This window comes from Squalius cephalus, assembly GCF_949319135.1.
Source record: "Squalius cephalus genome assembly, chromosome: 11".
Classification (NCBI taxonomy): Eukaryota; Metazoa; Chordata; class Actinopteri; order Cypriniformes; family Leuciscidae; genus Squalius; species Squalius cephalus.
Genome location: NC_137132.1, coordinates 33,695,981 through 33,719,466, shown reverse-complemented (window position 1 = coordinate 33,719,466; position 23,486 = coordinate 33,695,981). Strand labels below are relative to the sequence as shown.

Here is a 23,486-nt window from a genome sequence, read left to right as displayed (position 1 = left end):
TAGCGTTCCTCCCTTGGCCTTCTCTCTTACCTCCCTCTGTCCTTCTCCACATCTGTCCATCCATCATCTCGCTGGCCAGCGGAAGAGTATTAATCCCTCCACCCCATCCTTCACTCCTCTAGACTGATGAGAGGGAGGGCAGGAAATGGGAGAACCTGGGATTTTTCATAACATTTTTGTAACACTGGAAAGGAAAAACTGTATCGCATTACACCAAGCGTATGCACACACGTTACATGCTACTCTGGGTTCACTGCAGGTGTGTGTGTGTATTTGTTAGTTGGCTGTCTGTCTGAGAGTGTATCATGACATTTTGACAAATTAAGTCATTTTTCTCTTGTGTAGTATTATTCTAGTGCCTTTCATCTTCGAGGAAATCTGCTAAAAGCTGTTCAACTGTATCAAGTTGATATCCATTGGAGCGGTGCCATACATTTAGCAACAGGGCTCGACATTACATTTCTTTGCACACCAGCCACTGTGGCTAGTGTTTTTCCAAAGTTACTAGCCATTACATTTTCACTGGCCACAATTTTGACATTGATACCATGGGGAAAAACTGCCATTAGATTTAAAAAAAAAAATTATCTCATAATTTGAGAGTATAGGTTTATTAGGCTGCTGTCACTTTAAAGGGTAACTGTCGCCAAAATGCAACCTAGGGTCTTTTTGTTAATCTACCCGAGGCAAACTTTCATTTTAAAGCATAATTAGAATGGAAACGCCACTTTTAAGTTTCAAATTGCCTTTTGAATGGGAGTGCTTGGGGAACGACTATGATAGCATCAAAAATCGCTATTTTTAAAACACTAAGAAGGCTCGACACAACATGAAACTTTGCTGGAAGTATCACCAGGGGCTCTACACATGAACTCGAGCATTGAGAACATTGTTTGTGTACACAGAGTTTACTAAAAAGAAAGATTTTGAACGACTCACTGTAACTGTGTCATTTTGACAGTCAAAAATAGTCGATCTCCGAATGCGAATGAACTGACTCTGAATTTTAGTTTTGCTTCTTATAGGAGCATCCTTTTTCAAATACAAGGTCAATATTGATTTTCACTAACGACAAAACAACAAATTATCCGTGAATTTATATGGAACTAAGCTTTAGGAGCTTTCCATCTTTACTCTCTTCCCTGTTACGTTGCATTCGGAGATCGACTATTTTTGACTGATAAAATGCCGGCGGACACAGCTTCAGTGAATTGTTTAAAATCTTTCTTTTTAGTAAACTCTGTGTACACGAACAATGTTCTCAATGCTCGCGTTCATGTGTAGAGCCCCTGGTGATACTTCGAGCACAGTTTCATGTTGTGTCGAGCCTTCTTAGTGTTTTAAAAATAGTGATTTTGATGCTATCATAGTCGTGCCCCAAGCACTCCCATTCAAAAGGCAATTTGACCGAAAACGATCAAACTTAAAAGTGGCGTTTCCATTCTAATTATGCTTTTAAACGAAAGTTTGCCTCGGGTAGATTAACAAAAAGAGCCTAGGTTGCATTTTGGCGACAGTTACCCTTTAAGACCGAACACACAGATCCATTATACTGTTACACATGCGTTTTCTGTCTAAACTGTTTACTTTCACTTAAAACAGAACTGACTGGGTTTACGTGAATACTCGCCAAGACCGACATTTTTACATTTTTTTGTGTGTGTTTGACTGTATAAGCACTGACAAAGAACTCAATTTAGTGCTGAGAGGCGGCTTTATGAAAATCTCAATCCCACGCCCAAATTCAAGCCCTGCAACACCAACAATATTCACCCGAAGTGAATGAAACGAGTGAGTGAGAGGAGGCGGGATTGTGTGTAATTCGCTATTGGAGAAATGAGAGAGAGAAAATGTGCAGCTGGTATCGTGTATCTATTCTGACGAAAATGAGTATTGGAAGCATTTCGCATATTTTTGTATAAAACTTTTTTTGACAACACTACATTGCACTTATAGTTTATTATTTCAGATGCCTTTTTAAAAGACTACAACTGAAACATGTATATAATATATTGGATGTTAAATTCAACCCGCCAAAGTGTCTAGGAGTGACTGCGTTACACGTCAAGCCCTGATTTAGCACCTGTTTTAAGACACGTTAAACTTTATGCAGGTAATGCTAATTTGAAGTTTCGATCCTTATGGCTATGTCTGTAAATAAAAAAAATAAAATAACAAAAACCCAAGTGTGAATAAAGTGTTAAGAAACTGCTTCCCATTTACACTCAAAAAAATGTGTATAAATGTAACCTTTATAGATAATTACTTGTAAAATCAACCAAATTTTAATAAACTAACATTTTTAATTAAGCTTTTTTTTTACTGAAGAAAGACAAACATAAAATAGTGATGAATCTCATGGATGAATATTTACAGAGTAATTCACTATTTTATTTAATAAATAATAAGTAATATTTATGACATATATATTTCTAGTTTCAACATTATTTGTTCTTCCTCTTTAAAAGAAAAAAAAAAAAAAATAAATCAGCTGTATCCCAAGTTTGGTTTTTGACCACTGAAAATGTGTACAATTTAAAAATGTTCTCATGAAATTCCCATATCTCTGGAAAAAAACAATTGAGTTCCTTCAAAATGAAAACGCCAAAAGAAAAGTTTGTAAAGAAACAACATCTTAACGGATATTAAGATATCTTTCATGATTCTTGAATTAAAGGCATAGAAACTTTGATTTTACTAATGATTTTTACTAATAAAACTAAAAAACTAAATCAAAAATGTTAGTTTCTTAAATTTTGGTTGATTTTACACTGAATTATCTATAAATATTACATTTATACACATTTTCTGAGTGTAAATGGGAAGCAATTTCTTAACACTTTTCTTTTTTACAGTTACACATGACATCTTACATGTATTTACTACAGTAAATTATGCAGAATTACAGAACAAAAACCACACCCTTACCATAACCCTAAGGTAAATAAACTTAGTTAATGAATATTACTCAGTACTTAAATGTATAGTTACACTAATAAGGACACCTTAAAATAAAGCGTATCATTTTAAAAGTTGATAAGCCTTTCAATCCTAGTTGTGTTTTCTTATTTGCATTTAGTGACCCTATCAAAATATCACTTGTCTTAACAGAGCCTTCATATTCCAATCTATGATTGTTTTAAAATGTTTTCTGCAATTAAAGATAATTCAAATCAAAGCAGGAAGATTTGCAAGATAAGCCAGATGAGAATCTTTTCTCTTTATTTCTCTCTCGCTCTCTCTCTCTCCCCCCGGAGTGACAGGTAGATTAAGGCGTGTGATAGATGCCCCTCTCTCTATCTGCTTCTCTCCATCTCCTCCCTCTCTCCCTCTATCTATCATGGGCCCTGCTGTAATTGCGCTTGTGTCGGGCTGGCACTGCAAGCCACCATCCATCTCTTTAATAACAAACAGTCAGGGAAACGGATGGCGCTCGGGCTCCGAGTTAATCTCCATCTGCAAGAAGACCATCGGGGGGAGAGGGGGGAGAGATTGAGGGAGTTGAGGATGAAGAGGAAGACAGACTTAGGCTTCTGGAGAAAGAAAGGAAAGTCTGCCATGGTTTCTTCCTCCTGAATATGGGGAAAACAAACAAGAACTATAAAAATTCAGAAGAAGAAAGAGGGAAAATAATGACGCTTGAACATAATAAACACATTTTTGAATCTCTTTTAAACTTGATTTTTCATTTTCCAAGGACACATTTTGGGTGGATGCTAGAGTATTGTTTACTGGCCAAGCCCATCCCGAGATCTATGGTTTTCTGGTCCCATCTTTGGGATTTGCTCCAACCATTTTATGTGATATTCTGATATTATGTGACAATTTATGTGACATTATCCTTAAATGTATAGTCATTTTTGGTTTCACTTTATTTTGATGGTCCCTTTAACACGTTCTGTGTTGTCAGCTAATTAGAGAATACTTTCATTAGAGTATTAGTCGAGTAAAAAAGCCGGTAACACTTTATTTTACATGTACTTACCATAGTAATAACAGTAAATTATGCATAATTACATGCAACTAACTCTCAACCAAATCCTAATCCTACCCTAACCCTATAGTAAGTACATGTAGTTGCTTAATATTACTCAGTACTTAAATATATAATTACACTGTAACAATGACACCTTAAAATAAAGTGTAACCAAAAAGCCTTTTCCCAATTTTGAAATGTCACCATTGGCATATAATGCAACAAAGCTGTTAAAATGGACAGATTTGACTAATAAAAAAATCTATCTGTAAAATTAAAATAATGAAGCTGCCATCTTTCTAACACCCTTTTTACCCCTCTGTAATTTGGCTCCAAATTAGTATTAGTAATTAGAATAAGTTCACATGTAGTTACAAAGTTACTTAGTTAGTAGAATATTCAAAAGGGACCATCATAATAAAGTGTTACCTAATTTTTTTTTTGCTTTGAAAGTTTTGGACATCCATCAGGGCAAATCTGTAAGTCCCATCCCAAAGTTATAGACCATATCTCGTCAAACAAGCCCCACAATCTGAGGCATCATTCATGTTCATTCATGCCCTAAGTATGAGCAACAGTCATAGTTATGCTTTCCTTAGCAAACACCAATCAATAATACTAATCATTTATAGTGACTCGTTCTGTTTAGAAATGATCTAGATTCAGCTTTATAGTACTCTGGAAACATCTATAAGAGGAGGTGAGCATTTAAAGGAAGATAAAGTTCAGGCGGAGGGTAAACTCATATATGGGACAGATAAGAGGCCTGATGAGAAAGATCGAAAAAGTGAAATAATATTTATGGGTGCCAGACGACACAGTAACTGGAGAGGAACGTGCTCATAAAAAAAGCACTCTCTCTCTCTCTCTCTCTCTCTCTCTCTCTCTCTCTCTCTCTCTCTCTCTCTCTCTCTCTCTCTCTCTCTCTCTCTCTCTCTCTCTCTCTCTCTCTCTCTCTCTCTCTCTCTCTCTCTCTCTCTCTCTCTGCTAGATGTAGTTAGACTGACTTTTCTCTGATGTTTTGCACTAAACTGCTGCATGTCAGGTCCGTTCATGTCATCCCACCATAAAACAACATTTCGATATTCAAGTATCACGTTTGCAGGCTTTTTTTTATAGGGTGTTTATGTACTTTGAAGAAAAGCATGAAATTACCATGGTGCATGTTGGTTGATATTTTAAGATTAGTGGTTAAACATGTCTTGGCCAGTTAGTAGTTGAGTTGGTTCCCCTTGTCTCAGTTCTAATCTAACAAAAGTCAAGTCAAGTCAAGTCAAGTCACCTTTATCTATATAGCGCTTTTTACAATACAGATTGTATCAAAGCAGCTTTACAGTTATAACATGAAAATAATACTAATACTTGTCACTGGACAATGGCAGATCATCAAATGCTGGTGCTGGTGCACGTCAAATGCTTTTTTTTTGTTTTTTTCAATGCAATGAATGTACTTAATTTTAATTTGATAACGTTTTTTTATTTAATATTTTGTATTTTTTGGTATTTTTTTATACTAAATTGTATTTAAGCTGTATTTATAATCCATTTATTCACTTTCTGAGCATAGACCTGAAAATGTAATTTCCAACTTAAACTGTGGTAAATCGTGAATGCTTTAAAGCATTGATTTCTTTTTAAAGACGACACTTGGCAGATTATTGCTAAAGTGAAAAAAAAAAAGAACTTAAAATAAGTCAGAATTTTATGTGTACTGTTATGAAAAATGCACACAAATACTATTTTAAAATGTTATATGAAATATATGTTCAAAATCACATTTTACTCTAAAACGGCAAGAAAATCAAAGCCATAAATCTAAACAAGCTGTGTTGAAAATTTTAGCTCCAAGTTCATCTCCCATTCATTTCCAATACGCTCATTTTTGTCCGCGAGGAGCGCAAGTGTGACTATTTTTACAGGACCATTTAATCTTTTCAAATCATGTCCATTAATTTTTATTTTTACATTTATTTTATTATTATTAGTTTTTTTTTTTAATTATTATTATTTAATTATTATTAGTTTTTTGTTTGTTTTTTTGACCGAAGAGCACCAGAGGGTTATATGTTAATTATTTTAACACCTAACACTTTGGTGTGTCCACTTTATTTGCTATTAAAGCCAGAGAATTAAACGTGTTCCTTACAAAAAAAAGTGTCTATTGTTCATAGGAAAGCAGCAATTAATTGCTATTTGAATCAATTAATTTAACAAATCCTTTTATTCAAAGCTACTCACAAGTGAGGAATGCTGCAACAAAAGCCATTCATCCTATATAGTGACACAGTCAGTGTGTTTACATTTAATATCGAGCTACAGTCTTTTTGTGTGTGTGTGTGTGTGTGTGTGTGTGTGTAGTCGGGCTACAGTCTTCATCTGTTGTTTATGACACAATGCATAATCAAATATTTGACGGATTAAAAACATGCTGTGCATCACTTCTGTATTTCGGAGGATGCGCACAATGCCAAGACCAATTGTAATTTGATTAATATGTACACATGCTAGATGCTACAATCACTTTAACTAGGTCTGTAAGTCCGACTTTGCAAAAAAAAAAAAAAAAAAAAACCTTTACAGGACATTTTAAAAGACAAATTATCGCTTTAGTCTGACTGAAATCAAACTTTAAGAGCATGTAGATATTCTGTGTAACCTGAGAAGTGCCATAAAAAGCCTAATAATAAGCATAAAACGGCACCAGAACCATTATGTGTATGACAGAGAGATCCTGACCTGAGGATCTGGGGTGAACGGACACCAGAGAACGACTCCCTCAGGGATACACAACGCTCACAGCAGCAGATATTGATCCAGGGGTCAAAGGTCAGGCCTGAGAGACTGTGTGAGGTTGTTGGGATGGTAATTTGTGAGGTCAGTTCTTTAGCATAAACTGTGAATGTAGGACAGGCCCATACGATCAGAAAGCTCTGGAATGATATTAAACTTTATCATACAGCGCGTAAATGAGAAAGTGATTTGTTGCTTATGAATCGCTGCTGTTGTTTATCCGTGGTGTGTTTTTGGCTCTCGATTCCTTGACACAATGTCTTTCACATGGCACACACACACACACATGACAAATACTGTGACAAATGCCCCAGAACAAACATTCACATTTTGAGAGGAAGTGACAAACAGCCACATTAAACAAAACAAATCACACTAGCCTTCCTCACACCAGAACACTAATGAGCTTATTCTCTAAACACAACCTGCCCTCACTTTCACTCAAACACACATCTAATGTTAACAACTCATTGATGGCATTGGTCAAACCATTGTGGGGTTTTCAGTTTCGTTAGCAGGGTGTATATCACTGTAAAAAAACATTTTCAATATCACAATTTTTTATCTTTTGTCAAATCAGCATTAACGTGGTTCAGATAACATAATATTGTGAGTTTCCATTTAGCCTACTACTAAACCAATCTCCATTGCATTAACTCAAATTTTTAATTTCAATGAACTCAAAAAAGTAAGTTTCCTGGTTGCCTTTAAAATTTTAAGTTAAACCAACTATATATATATTTTTTTTTACGTTCTACTTTACATTTGTTTGTGTATTCAGTTTCATTCAACAAATAGCCTATTTCCCTCAGTAGTTAACAATATAATTATTGGTAACACTTTACAAGGTTCATTAACATTAGTTAATGTATTACACTAACATGAACTAACAAAGAGCAATACATTATTTGTAATCTTTGTTAATGTTAGTTAATAAAAACACAGCTGTTCATTGTTTGTTCATTCACAGTGTAAATGTTAACAAATACAACCTTTGAATTTAATAATGTAAATGCTGAAATGAATATTAACTGAGATTAATAAATGCAGAAGTATTGTTCATTCTTAATGTTAACTAATGAAACCTTATCGTAAAGTGTTACCGAATTATTATCATTAATCTAAAATATTTACAAAGTTATAGTATAGCAGATGTTGTATTTCTAGAGCATTTTGTGGCATGAAATGACAACGCATTAGAAGTGGAAATATCCGATTAAAGTCGGCTTTGAAAAGGCGTCGCTCCTTTGAGCGCCTTTCCAATCCCCGTTGTTCCGCTGTTAGTGCTTTATTTGTCTCTGATCATCTCTGCTGGCCGATGGCCTCCTGTGGCGTTGAAGAGCCGCAGACCTCCAGATCTCCAGATCCTCTGCGCGCTGTGTCACGCGGCGCGTCGGTCCGGCCGCGGAGCGTCACTGCGCTGAGAGCCGCGTCGCGCTGATTGAAGTCCTGACCGCCCGCGACGCCTCGCCCAGCGGGGCAAGAGTTTAGGGGACGCATGGAATAATTATTATGTTATTTAAGGGTGATTTACAACACAAACCGCGTTTGGGCCGCAGTGGAACTGCTTCCCTGTCACAGGTTGAGCTGAATGATTGTTATGCTGGCCATTGTTTTCACTCAAACGCGGTGTTTAAAATGTTTTATAAGCTAGTTTTCAAGCAGTAAAACAATTAGTTTCGGAATATAATGAATTAAAAACATATAGGCTAGGCTTAAAAAAAAAAAAAAAAAAAAAAAAAAAAACACGTGGCAACTTGCACCAATCTAATGCAAAATGCCCCTGTCTTGAGAAAACAGTTTTACCATTTATTTGTCTTGATGTGGTTTTATTAAGTGTGGATATTGAGAGTTTAGTCCCTGTGACAGCTTCTCCATATAACAGCCCAGTCTCCCCATTAGACAGTCATAAATAAGAGAAACATATTGCTGTAATTTGCCCTGCAATTAAAACAATTACATGGCTGTTATTTATTATAGTAAGTTAAGTTGGTAATTGGCAGTTAGCGTTATCAGCTGATTGGTACCTGATTGTATTTGTCTCATGTCTTTTCTACTTTCTAGCAAAAAAATGGTGCTGTACAGTGTCTCCCAAAACTATTTTGACACTTATTTCACATAACAAAATGTCGAATGGCATTGATTTAAAGGACAGCACAAGCTTACTTTTCAAGAAAATATTTCACTGTTAAATCAGATTTAAAGAGGATACCTGGAAAAGTAATTTTTCAATATTAATTTGTTTTGTTAAAGTGTTATTATTTTAAAATAGCAAACGATTAGTTATGTATTATTGTGAAATCAAATCAAATTATAACCCAGAAGTTAAACGTTGATTATATACCTGTCATATAGGCTAAATCCATTTTTTACACAGACACTTAAAACTTCTACTTTAAATGATTCATCATTATTTTTAAACAAAACATGATCCAAGGGGCTGCAACAATGTCACACCCCATATTTAAAATGAACAATGCCTGACTTTTAGTAATGAAAAAATATACTCTACAAGTATGTCTATCTATACACACTATCTGTATTCACCCACTATTTATAAGGAAGACATTGACTTTTAGTGGCTATTTTGACACATTCTGGTTATCAAACATAATTGGAACAGGACAACTGGGAATTTAATAGGAACTGTCTTCGTATCCACTAAAATCACCTTGACACCAGTTGTTAAATATGCAAATATGGCTAAAGTTAGTTCTGAGAAATTGTCTTTCATGTGTTTGCAGATGCCATTTGCTCCGATAGGCTACGTTTTAAAATCCGACATGAGTCTGCAAATAATTTTTGGGGCCACTGTAAACAGTATATGAATGAGGTGGTGTTGTGTAGCATATGATGTGACGCGCTGGAGAATAATAACGCATGTGTGTAAAATTCTCCAGTTCAACCCAGACAACCCAGACAAGTGATTGTACACGGAATAGCGATGATGAAACTCGGTAAGCACGGAGTGTGTGTGAGAGAAAGCGTCCTTCAGATAAAACCAAAGGCTCTGCGTTTGTAATGCGCGAGAGAGTGTGTGTGTGTGTGATGCGCGAGCGTGTGTGTGTGATAAGGAGGTGGGGGTGAGAGACCCCGTTGTGTTTTGACCCCCTAAACAACTCCCAGTCTCCATCTCTCCATCTCTCTCTCTCTCTCTCTCTCTCTCTCTCTGGTTTAAAGCTCCATCGCTCATCGCGGAGAGACGCATTCGAGCTCAACGCCTCGCTTCATGGACATCGATAGCGCGCGAAGGACGCGACATCATCTGAAACGCGCCGCTAACGCTGGATAGTCGGCCCGCGTCTCGCTTCTGCTGCTACAGTCTTCTTAAGGTGGGGGATCTTTACGCCTGCTCATCATATCCTCATATTCATAATACAAGCCAATTTACACAACCATAACATTTCCGTGGATGTAATAAGTCGTTATGGATAATAACATGCGTTTCTCACTGTAGTCCAGCAACACTTGCGCTGTTATTTTGGTGGATACTTTTTGAGTGAAATAAGCAACCTTATCCACTACTCTCATAGGCTATGTGCTTGCATTTATTTAATAATGTCCCCAAAATCTCAAATGCTTTTGGACCAGAATATGATTATGGTGTCAGTGTGTTTATGTTACAATGCATGCTGATTTTTTGAACGCTTTATTTCTTCTAGAGAGTGTGTTTTCTGCGCTCGGGTGTGTGTTGTCCTCCGTCAGTGAGTGTGTGAGCTCGGCTTCCGTATCGCATGGAGAAGAGGGTAGGTCCTGTTTCTTCCCTTGGTTTTACAGATCCATTTTCCTGCTGTTTTGATGCAAAGCTAGTGTTTGATCCTGTAGCGTGGATGTTAATAACACATAAACAAGCTTAAAAAAAAGAGATAACTAGTTCTACAAGCAGTATGTTGTCTAAAATACAAAAAGTTACTTCCTATTTTGCAATTGGTTGATTTTTGGCTGACGCTTTATAATAACTTACATTATTAATTCAGTTGTAAACCATATTCTATTACGTAATGTTTAATAGATTCGTTAATGTGCATTCAAATAGTAAGAAAAATAATTTCTTTTTGAATATTTTCAATAATTTTCATGTAGCCAGGCCTACATTATTTGGAAGACAGTAGAGTTTACAAAGATTGCAGTAGTTTCTCCTCACTGAAATCAGTGAGTTGTCTTGAGAACTGCAGCAGAAGGCCAGCCTCAGATTGAGTGTAGAAAGCCAGGCCGTGGAAAGGCAGATGAAGTGGGTAAGTAGGTCAACTTTTGTGCTACAGTGAGCGGCCAAATGGAAATTCTGCTTGTGTTCTGTGTCTTCTTACAAATGGTAGTTAAGATCCTGTTAATTTGGCATCAGTGTATGCGATCTCAAACACAAGCTCTTATATCAGTCCCTGCAACCACATTAAGAATTTTTTTTTTTTATTGTTAAATTCCACAAAATAAATGGGATATATTTTACGTGCTGTTCTATATCACGTCTGAGTTTTGAAGTTTTAGTAAAGAACACATTCATTGCTCATTTATTGATAAAAAAGCATTGCTGCAGCATACAGCGTTACACATTTGTGGTTTTTATATTTAAATATATTCACTTGGTTTGAAACTGATACTGCAGTTTGTCTATAATAACTTTAATTATTCACACTAATAGTCATTATGCGATTACCAGTTCAAATACAGTATGTGCATCAAAGTTTGATGATATTTCCATCAATAGAATCCAGCTTTATCTATGAATGTATGGTAACACTTTACAATAAGGTTCATTAGTTAACATTAGTTAATGCATTAACTAACATGAACTAACAACGAGCAATACACTTGTTGTTACAGTATTTATTAATCTTTGTTAATGTTAGTTAATAAAAATCCAGCGGATCATTGTTTGTTCACGTTCACAGTGCATTAACTAATGTTAACAAATACAACTTTTGATTTTAATAATGTATTAGTAAATGTTGAAATTAATATGAACTAATATTAATAAATGCTGAAGAAGTATTGTTTAACTAATGATGAACCTTATTGTAAAGTGTTACCGAATATATAGCTACTTATAATGTCTGTCAAAATGAATGTTATTACAAAGTGTTAAAGTACTGATTACCAGCACTGCATAAACCGTTTATCAGATTTAATACCTTTGATCCTTTATGTGTTTAACTGCTTCTTATCCGATTGTAGTAACGCAGTAATGATGACTGGTCATGTGACTTTAAATTTAAATTCTTACATTGTCCATCTTCATAATAGACCTACTTATCATTTCAGCTCAAAACGTCTTTTTTTAATTTTGGTTAATTCATTTTATTATGAGAGTTGGTAGCAGTCAGTGCACTAATTATTAGTTTCACATATAATACATATATATTTTCATAACAGCATGTTCATTGGACATATTTTAAAAGAATGCGAAACCCAAAATTGCTTTCGCTCGTTCTCGTTTGCAACTTCAAAAATCGAGCCAAATGAAACTGGTGTTAACGTAGTGCGCTAAAAAGATTTTCATGGTTAGAATATGAGCATGGTTTATATGCTACAGAAAAGCCTGATTATTAACAAAGGCCTGTTTTAGTTCAAATGTTCTTTGCAGAGGTTATGGCTTACATTAAGTAACGTTATTAGTAATGATACTACAACGTCCATCTGAATAATAGGTGAGCAGTCACTGGAAACGGTTCATATGAATTTTATAGTTGAAAAATAAGATGTTTTTCTGATTATTGATTATTCAGAAAGCTGTCCCATTGTGCAGCGCATGCTGTTGTTCTGACTACAGCATTAATCAGAAAGATCACTTTAAAATCACCTAATTAGTATAAAAATGAAGGCTGGATGACTTTATGTAATTGTATGTAAGGCTGTTAATTATAAATCAGTTTTCTGTGGAGTTTATGTCCCTGGGTGAATGTTGTTTGGCACACTGAAAAATCGCACATCAAAGCCTCTCCGCATACAGTGTTTATTAAGGAGGAGATACAATTATCAGCGACTTCAAACAGCCTCTCATACTCAACTGTACAGTCAATGCTGTATAAACTCATATCCACACACACACACACAGCACAGTTCTCACTAACATAAGGCTGAATTAGGCCATGTCTTATCTTCGAGTTTTGTCTCGTCCTGTGTCTCCGTGTCTAGTATGAGGAGTTGGTGCAGTACCCAGGCTCTGACGGCATGCCTGTGGGAGGGTACCGGGACGTCATGAGGTCACTTCCTCCGCATCACTACGGCCACGCGGTGCCCGACTCCCTGAAACACCACCGGGACCTGATCTACGGGTGAGAGTCACCATCTGTTTCCTCACACCAAACATGTAGGAGCGCTACATATTTAGCCTTCAAATCCTGCCTGGTTTTCATGAATTTGTAAATTGTGGCATCGTACAAGTTCAAGTGATTTTGCTCACTTGAAGTTTAATTAATCACACAATATTTTTCACTTTTTCACATGAGGCCTATTTTTAGGGTAAATCAAACCATGTGGCTAGACACATTTCTTTCTCTTTTTTTTAGTTTCTGATGAAGATACAAAGTATTTTAGTTCAAGGGCAACAAAATGAATAAGTTAAGGTGTGAATTAGGTATTAACTCTTTCCTCGTCAGTGTTTTTGATGTCCCTCAGAATATTTTGTTGAATGAATATCTGAACATGTAATATATCAAAAGAAAGAACAGATCCTCTGCTTTTAAACCCGCTTTATTATATAGCTGCATGATTCATTTAGTTTCTAAGAAAAGCATTTTTTTTTTTTAGCAAAAAGCTGAGCTTTTTTTTTAAAGACTACATTCAGATCGGATTCAGAACGATGATCAAAACATAGATGGAGTAGATCGAGTCCATCAACACCTCCAAAGCTTCACAGTCCTGGGTCGATATTTCATTCAGTACCGTTAGGTTTGATTTATATGCTGTTTAATGTTGATGATCGCATTATTTTACATGCATCTTCTTATGTATGATATTGCTTATTTCAGAAGTACTCTTTCAGAAGATGTGTTATAGCGCCCCCTACCTTTATAACAGTAAAAACACGAGGAAGGCGGGGAAGCATTGTCTCATAAATGACGGAAATATCTGTCAGTGGTCTGGAAAGAGTTGTATGTCATTTATGTATTTTACTGTTCAAGTGCTACCACTGAGAATGATAAAAAAAAAATTGTCAGCACAAAACCCCACAAAATTGAGTATTTTCAGACAGGCTGTTTTTTCAACACACAATGTTTACAAACTACAATGTTCATTCACAATTCACAATTAAAAACTTAACAGCGCCTTGGAAAGTCAGAAAGGTGAAGTGTGTCATTTTCGCACCACTAGTGGCACTAAATGAAATTGCAAAAATAATGACTGTTTTCAGACAGGTTTTCCAAACACTCCCATTGGTCAGACCAACAGTTGGTCCGGCCCCAAACTCACGCCATTGGTTGAGCCAGTGTTGCTGTGTTGGGCTACTAAAACAAACAACAATGTTTCAAATTCACCTTTTAGCCAAGTCAACCTACAAATAGTTGACTTATAGTTGTCTATCCACATTAATCTGAGATAGAAGAAAGGATATAATATCGAAACTATTACACCCTTCAAGAAAATGACATTGCAGCATTGCGGTGACATTAATTTGTGCTCATCACATAAATCAATCATTCTTAGGCAGCATTAGCTGTGTTGCATTTCTTACCCTGCAGTGTTGTCTTACACGGAGTGTATGTGTGTTGATTTGCAGTCATCCTCTGTTTCCACTCCTGGCTCTGGTATTTGAAAAGTGTGAACTTGCCACTTGCTCACCACGAGACTCCGCCTCCATGTCAAACTCCGCCCACCTCCACGGCATGACCAATCACAGCGACGTCTGCTCCTCTGACTCCTTCAACGATGATATTGCAGTCTTTGCCAAACAAGTGAGTAACTCATGTTGGGTTTTCATGTTTTAGGAAAACATGATTTTTTTAAAAAATATACTGTACAAACTGTATATTCTATCCCCTCCCCCTAAACCTACCCCTCATAGAAAAGTAATAAGCATAACTTAGTATGATTTCCTCATGGGGACCAAAAAATTTCTTGAACCACACGCACACACATGCGCACACACATGCGCACACACAGGGATCTGCAACTCCTTGTCTAGTTTAAATTGTAAAATGTGACAGGCTTGTGTCTTGTAATGTACTAGAAAAATGCCTGCATAAACATTGAGCATCAAAGCCGGTACCTAATGATTTCTTTTCTGTTCACTACTTTAGATTCGATCAGAGAAACCCATCTTTTCATCAAATCCAGAACTGGATAATCTGGTAAAATAATATACATAAGCTTTAAAAATAAATGGCTTCATGTAATTTTGCAATTCATTTTTTAACCATATGATCTATTTGCACAGATGATCCAGGCCATTCAAGTTCTACGGTTTCATCTATTAGAGCTAGAAAAGGTATGTGTTGTCTCCTGTATCACACGACGAGTCTTTTTATAGATTACCCTTTCAATAAAGCAATATGGTGAAACAATGATAAAGTGATGGTATCAGATGAGAATAATATGGCACTTTATGGTAATATATTATCAGTACTGATGATAACAGTAATATTATCAATTACTTCAAAGAACATTATTATGCTACATGTTGTAAAAAATTGTTTTATGGTAACACATGACCAAAAACATGCTATTACCTTGATACCATGTCAGAAAATCCCATCATACCATGGTACATTTGGTTACCCAGCAAGCAATAGCTGTCATTTCACAGTCTAGGTTAACTATAGACCAGATATAGTCCGGCTATATGAGAAACCCACTTCTGGGTTACCCAGAAAATAACCCACAGCCAAAATAACCTTGAATTTGGTCACATGTCGTTTTTGCCAAAATAACCTGCGAGATGTATGATGTTTATGATGTATGATACATGTATTATCATGTAAGCAAAGTCAACAGTGAAACAAGGTGTTTGGTTTAGTCTATTCTTGGGCTATGGTTTAGACATCTATTAAATTTTCACTGACAGCCCAAATTTTGCCTTGTTTTAGCCTAGACTATGTTTGAATTTGCTTTTTGAAAATTGCTTTCTGGGCACTTTTGTAATTTTTCCAGTTTCCAGATATTGCATTTTGTGTGTGATTTTTCTTAAATGAAAATCCTGTTAAAATTGACTCACCTCATGTCATTTCAAACCCCTTTTTATTATTTTTTATCATTTCTATTTCCTTATTTCATGATATCCTTCATAAAATCTCATTCACGCTTCCCCATATTAAAACGTGGCAACTTTGCATGTTTTGAAACCAAGCCTTCTCTCTCTCTGTACTTTTATTGAATATGGAAAAGCAGCATTAACATTCTTTCAGAATGAATGGATGTCAATGAGTCTGTTTTCTCTTATAGGTTCATGACCTCTGTGATAATTTCTGTCATCGCTACATCACCTGTCTAAAGGGCAAGATGCCCACTGATTTGGTGCTGGAGGACCGGGACGGGGGATCCAAATCTGACATGGAAGATTTCACTGGTTCTTGCACCAATCTGTCAGAACAAGTGAGTCCAGGGTGTTCGTGATTTCAAAGTCCCTTTCAAAGAAAGTCTGTTCACTCCATATATGCTGTTTTGGGCATCCAAGACCAAGTCCTGTCCACTTAAATGTGAATCCTGAAATCTCAAAAGCTGCTTGCTGAATTCACTGTAGACCTTATTCACAGCAGCGCCATCAGTGACGAAACACTGCAAAAATATCTTTCCAAGAAATGTCAGTAGACAAAAAACTGATCTGGACGCTTTATACAGGTTTTTACAGTGGATGCCATTGAAAACACAGTAAGTCTTTCCCTCGCAGCCTTGCTTTCATACGTCATGGCGCTGCTCTGAATAAGGTCTATTAAATAACATATATCAAATCAGCAACAAAATCTGACATGAACTCTCTCATAAATGTTGTTTCTTATGAAAGTGACGTGTAGCCAAGTATGGTGTACCATACTCTGAATTTGTGCTCTGCATTACACCCAAACAAGTGCACACACACACACACACACACACACACACACACACAGAAGTGAGTATAAATGCAGTGACTACCCAGACAGCACCATACAGTGCATGCAGAATTATTAGGCACGTTGATTTTCTGATCATATTTTATTTCCAGGAACATTTTGCCAATTCCAAACCATATTAATCTTAATAACTACTATTAATTTTGTATTTAATCATTTTTAAGTGATATATAATTGTTCATGAAGGCTGGAAATGAAAAATGCCTTATTTTCAGGTGTGCAGAATTATTAGGCAAGTTTTCTATTACAGATAAAATAAGCCAAAAAAGAGATTAAACAAAGACTGAAAAGTCAAAAATTATTAAATCCCCATAAGAACAATGCAATACTAATGTAATACTAAAGATTGCAGTTAAGGCATGACCATTGGACAGTGAAATGCTCATTGGGTCAGCAGGGTCAGACAAAAACAGGTAGAGAAGAAAAGACACATATTAACTGCAAAATAATGAAGAATTATGGTGAAGAATTAAGTGTGAAACCATCAGGAACCCTTTAGTCTTCAGCACCACCATTTTCCAGAACTGCAACCTACCTGGAGTCTCCAGAAGAGCAAGGTGTCAGGGGCTCAGAGACTTGGGTTAGGCAAAGAATCCTAAAAAATGACCCCCTCTTAATAAGAATCACAAGCTGAAATGTTGTGAAATAGGCTTTATAGACAGACAGATTGAGAGTGACTCTTGAAGGACCAGCACCATAGCCTCTTCTACCACTATTTGAAGAATTAATCTTCTAGAATACGTTTTAATAAGTTTTGGGAGTTTATTTTTAGTCCATCGCCTACCCTGAAGTCCGTTTTGCAGAGATGGACTAAAAATGAACTCCCAAAACTTATTAAAATGTATTCTAGAAGATGAATTCTTCAAACAGTGGTAGAAGAGGATGTGGTGCTGGTCCTTCAAGAGTCACTCTCAATCTGTCTGTCTATAAAGCCTATAAAAAAACAGTCTTCATGTATTTAGCAACACTTCAGCTTGTGACTCTTATTAAGAGGGGGTCATTTTTTAGGATTCTTTACCTAACCCAAGTCTCTGAGCCCCTGACACCTTGCTCTTCTGGAGACTCCAGGTAGGTTGCAGTTCTGGAAAATGGTGGTGCTGAAGACTAAAGGGTTCCTGATGGTTTCACACTTAATTCTTCACCTTAATTCTTCATTCTTTTCCAATTAATATGTGTCTTTTCTTCTCTACCTGTTTTTGTCTGACCCTGCTGACCCAATGCGCATTTCACTGTCCAATGGTCATGCCTTAACTGCAATCTTTAGTATTACATTAGTATTGTATCCTTCTCATGGGCATTTAATAATTTTTGACTTTTCAGTCTTTGTTAAATCTCTTTTTTGGCTTATTTTATCTGTAATAGAAAACTTGCCTAATAATTCTGCACACCTGAAAATAAGACATTTTTAATTTCCAGCCTTCATGAACAATTATATGTCACTTATAAATGATTAAATACAAAATTAATAGTAGTTATTAAGATTAATATGGTTTGGAATTGGCAAAATGTTCCTGGAAATAAAATATGATCAGAAAATTAACGTGCCTAATAATTCTGCACGCACTAGTGTCGGCCCAGATCCGGCCCACATCTGGTACATGTGGATTCAATGCGTACCAGATGTGGGCCGGATCTGGGCCGACACTATGGTGCTGTCTGGGAATAAATGCAGCAGTGAGTATTTATGCTCAAATAGCATTACATTTTTTTATTTTTCATGCTAGACCAGCCAATGCGCATGTGCGGTCCTGTACGCGTCTCAAAACACTGACTGTTTCTATAGCAAACGGAGCTTCTAACGATCTGATGACTTTATCAATCAGCGACTGGCTCTTTTATTTAGAAGGCGGGGCTTGTTCTGCCAGATATTCTGCCTTTCTCCCATTCATACTAATACAGTATGAGTGCAGCGTCTTTCTGTATCAAAAGTCTTTGGTTGTTTCCTCTTATTGTGTGTGTGTGTGTGTGTGTGTGTGTTCCTCTGATCTAGAATCAGTCTTGGTTGCGGGACCCAGATGAGTGTGTGTCGACCCCCTCGGGCACCCCGAGCGCTTCCTGTGGCCTCACCTCACACAGCGCAGAGAACTGCAGTGATGCCGGTAGCCATTTTACACACAATCAAGTACTGTTTACACTGCATACTGTTCTATTCAAATATTTAGTGCATTGTTTAAACTAGAAGCAATAATGAATGTTTCCAGTAGTAGTATGCTACGTACGTTGTTGCATGTTTAATTCAGTGACTAGCGTCCTGTTATTATTATCTGATGGGATATTTCATTGTGGGGTTTCAGGTGATGGATTGGATGGGAGTGTGGCGTCGCCCAGCACAGGAGAAGAAGACGAAACGGACAGAGACAGACGAAACAACAAGAAAAGAGGAATCTTTCCCAAAGTTGCAACGAACATTATGAGAGCATGGCTTTTTCAGCACCTGTCGGTACGATAGAAAACCAATCCAGTTACAGTTAAAAACATGCTTGAACACTTTTCTATTTGTGTTCTTCTGAGAGAGAGAAAAATGAGCAGCATAGTAATAAATAAGTTACATGAAGTAAATAAGAGTGAACTCTTTTTTTATTTATTGTGATGAAAAGTATGGTTACATTGGTAAATTTATATAAGACTTGAAAGAAACAGTAGCATTTGGTGCTAAAATTGGTGGCAGAAAAACAAAGAACGGAGCTTGAAGAAAGATAACAAAGACAACACAGGAAAGCTAGAAAGAAGTGATAAAAGGCTTGGAAAAGGTGTAACAAAAAGGATTGACTTTATTGACCATCTCAAGTTAATATCTGTGAAATATGAATGTATGAGCTCTTTGATGGTTAGGCCTAATATTGCATAGCTGAGCGCAGTTGAAATGAGTAAAGCTTTTAAAGATATGGTAATGAGCATATGGTAATTGCCAACTAATGATGCATCTGTAATTACAAATGGCAGAATATCCAGAAGTTACTAATAATAACAAGAATAAAAACATATTTTATTTATATTTATTTATTTATTTATTTATTTTTAATTAAATTCCAAATTCCTTAATATTTAATCAAGCCTCCAAATGTAACCAGTAACCATTATTGAGGGGCATGTCTATAATTAAATGCTTTTTTATATGTATTTTAAAGACAACAAGTTACATTATTGTATTACTTGTAATCTACATTGTTGGATATGGGTTGGATGCTCAGACTCATTTAGGTCTTAGGACAGCAGGTGAGCGCATTACTTTCAAAGTTTCTCTTTTATACTTGGGGGGCAAAACGTTTATTGAGGGCAATGTCTGAAGCAGCATATACTATATTCAAAATGAACTCTTAGGGCCCTATTTTAACGATCTAAGGCTTAATTGCATTACAAACCTTTTGTCCTCTCTCAGCACCCGTACCCGTCTGAAGAACAGAAGAAACAGCTCTCCCTAGACACGGGTCTCACCATACTGCAGGTCAACAACTGGTTAGTAATCGCTCTCTTTCACTAATAATCAACCACTCTCATTATCTGCCTTCATCTGGGCATATTTACAATCATGAGCAATGTAATTCAAAGTTAAAATGTGTGAAATATAATATGAATTTTAGTTTTTTTTTATTTTATTTACTTTTTTGTTCTGCATTTTTAATGTAAAATGGATTCACATATTCTAATTGTATTGACATTAAATGTGGTTCTTAAATTGTGGTTCTTTGGTCTTCTAATCGTGTGTTTGCTCCTGCTGTCTGCGCTCAGGTTTATAAATGCCAGACGCAGAATAGTCCAGCCAATGATTGACCAATCAAATCGCTCAGGTAAAATAAAGTTATTCTGCATTTTTGCATGTTTATCTAGGACTTGTTTTACATTCTGATTGTATAGTAAATCAACATTTGTGGCTCTCTGCACTGAATAATACATATTTGTGTGTGTGTGTGTGTTTTAGGCCAGGGTGCCCCGTACAGTCCAGAGGGGGCGGCTCTAGGAGGATATGGGTTGGATGCTCAGACTCATTTAGGTCTTAGGACAGCAGGTGAGAGCATTACTTTCAAAGTTTCTCCTTTGTACTTGGGGGGCAAAAAGTATATTGAGGGCGATGTCTGAAGCAGCATATACTGTATTCAAAATGAACTCTTAGGGCTCTATTTTAACGATCTAAGCTTATGGTCTAAAGCGCACAGCTCAAGTACACTCAGGGCGTGTCCGAATCCACTTTTGCTAGTTTAACGACGGGAAAAATGGTCGGCGCTCCCGGCGCATGGTCTAAAAGGGTTGTCCCTATTCTCTTAATGAGTAATGGGTTTATTGCACGTTACGCCCAAAACACACCAATCAGAGTCTCATCTCCCATTCCCTTTAAAAGCCGGTTGCGCTCGCGCCATGGAGGATTCTCTATTTACATGGAGGAATTTGCAAGCGGAAAAACTGAACGCTTCTGTAGCGAGGAAACGGCTCCGCTCGAGGTTAAAGTGCACAAGTCGACCATCTACGGGACAAAGTGTACGCGCGTTGTGGACCCGCCTGTAGGCGCACATTACTAACACGTTCTTTAAATAACAAAAAAAAAAAACAATTGCGTCATTGGCTTCATTGTCTTTAGACCAGGTTTCAGTTGGTCAATGGCGCAGTCTACCTCAGTTGCCTCAAAAAACACACCAACAATGCACCTGAAAAAACCTTAACAAACCAACAAATGCAGCACAAATGGGCGCAAATGCATTTGCCATTTAAACAACGTGGCGCAGGACGTGAAAATGAAAACTGCGTCGGGCTGAAACTAGCAAAACACAGATGCTGCATTGCACCGGGTGTATGATTGGGGCCCATAGTTTCCCCTCTTGTGACGAGTTTTCCATGTTTTCACTGTTATATAGGGGGCGCTATTACGCATCTTCTGAAAGAATACTGAATATCCAGATCCAAAAACAAGCAATAGAAGCATTGCTTAAGCACATAAATCAAAACTGCCTAATGTTACTGAATGAAATGTCGACCCAGGATGAGCTATAGGACTCTGAAGCTTTGGGGGTGTTGACAGGTTTTTTCTGCCACTACCTTATTCTGTTGTCAGTCCAACGCATGACATCATCTAAAGCAGTTAAACAGGCTGGTTGTGTGCGAACACTTCCTTTGTAAGACTAGGGTGATGTACCTGTTCTCAGGACTGACTCTTTCTCTCTTCCTCCACTGTCAGGGCTTCAGGGAATGCCGTCCCTGCCCACGGATTACCCCGGGGCCCTCCTGCCCCAGCCGGGATACCCCCACGCCGGCCCGTCCCTGCACCCCTACCCCGGCCCCCACACTGCCATGCTGCTCCACCCACCCCCCCACAGCCACCCCGCCGAACCCCTCATAGGACAAGGCCTGGACATTCACGCCCACTAACCCAAACTGGGACGCCTCTCAGTCCACACATAATGACTCTGAGAATGTCTTAAATGCACTGACCTGGCATCATATTAATGTATCAAAACTTCCACTCAATGCTCATCTCAAATGCCTGACAGACTTGTTACATTCCTCATCTGCTCTCCTCATGACAATGCTCTGAATGCACTGCACCCATTACATCTAACTACTGGTTTCAATGCACATCGCAGCGTTTGATTGAATATACCCTTGTCTTCCTATGGCCTTAGGGGTGAGTGAGCTGAAATCTCCCTTCATCGAACATTAAAGGCCTTCATCGCCTTTCTTGCCTTGGCTCCGAAAACCCTCTCGAGGAGCACAACTGGAAAAACACAGGATATACCTCCTCAGTCAGGACCCGAGAAAAGAAGAAGTCCTGAGATAGTCTTCTGTTCTGAGATGAACTGTTGCACCGAATCCTTATAACTGCTGAACATGCTTAATAAAATCTAAGGGTGAAGCTCATGAAACAAGACCAGGTCTTGTTTCACCCCGAAATCAACAGAAAACAAAAAGATTTTGCACAAAAAAAATTTAGAATCATTTTGCATGGTGATATTACTTTCAGAACAAATAATAGTGGTTCTTATTAGTTTCCCATTGGTGTAATAACGTTTTTCTGGGAAAAATTATGAATTATTCTTATTTTATTTCTTTTGATTTGGGGGTGAAACTTACGGCATAGTGAAGGAAGGAAATATGAGATGGGAGGAAAGTTTTGAGAGTGAATGCAAAAGCATATTTTCTCATATTTTTTCCATCACATGTCCCTTTAGTAACAGATTTTGACAAGTTCTTGAGAGGTTTCGTGAGCTTTACCTGTCAAAAGTCAGCCAAGAGTCTTTGTCTTCCTAGCTGAGGGCCGTCACATACATTTCTCTCAGTTCTCCTCCTTGCAAGTCAGTCTCACTTTTATACATTATTTAATGAAAAATGTTTGTTAATTGTTTTCGTTTGTATTTATCTGTGTCAGAAATACGGCTAAAGTTACAATAATCCGAGTGCCACGTTTTTGGAATATCTGGATTGGATAAAGAAGTGATATGTTCTTCAGTTATTTGAAGTTTATGTGAATGTTTACCTGCTGAGGTCCCGACAGGCACGTTTTTGGTTTGCTCTAAAGGACCTGACTCACGTCATCATCAATATTTCATCCATTTTTATCACACAATACACATGTATTTCTGACTATACTTTTTGGAGATTTTGTTGGAATGCAAAGGATTTCAGTCTTGGAAACCTGAGCTCTTTTTTGTCACTCTCCTGTCTGCATTAAAACATATGATGTGACTGTT

At 37.1% G+C, this 23,486-nt stretch overlaps 2 protein-coding genes across 2 annotated transcripts in view; both read left to right on the top strand.

The window, feature by feature from the left end:
* Positions 1-10,037, top strand: part of prss16 (serine protease 16) — a 26,821-nt gene extending 16,784 nt beyond the window's left edge. Inside the window, exon 13 of the mRNA XM_079885786.1 lies at positions 9,947-10,037. Within this exon, the coding sequence (XP_079741912.1) occupies positions 9,947-10,009 (63 nt within the window). The 3' untranslated portion in view covers positions 10,010-10,037. The remainder of the gene's footprint in view (positions 1-9,946) is intronic.
* Positions 10,029-23,486, top strand: meis3 (myeloid ecotropic viral integration site 3). Its single transcript, XM_079885787.1, has 13 exons — positions 10,029-10,098; positions 10,429-10,512; positions 12,899-13,038; positions 14,484-14,658; positions 15,004-15,054; positions 15,141-15,191; positions 16,145-16,294; positions 18,800-18,908; positions 19,104-19,249; positions 20,189-20,265; positions 20,539-20,597; positions 20,729-20,815; positions 21,977-23,486. The coding sequence occupies exons 2-13, from the start codon at positions 10,501-10,503 to the stop codon at positions 22,165-22,167; spliced, it is 1,248 nt and encodes a 415-aa protein (XP_079741913.1). The 5' UTR covers positions 10,029-10,098; positions 10,429-10,500; the 3' UTR covers positions 22,168-23,486.

Bases quoted from the DNA above. Each gene is read 5' to 3' on its own strand.
- meis3 (XM_079885787.1), top strand. The intron at 15,055-15,140 runs GTAAAATAATAT...CTATTTGCACAG, and splicing joins ATCCAGAACTGGATAATCTG to ATGATCCAGGCCATTCAAGT. The intron at 20,816-21,976 runs GTGAGAGCATTA...CTCCACTGTCAG, and splicing joins TTTAGGTCTTAGGACAGCAG to GGCTTCAGGGAATGCCGTCC.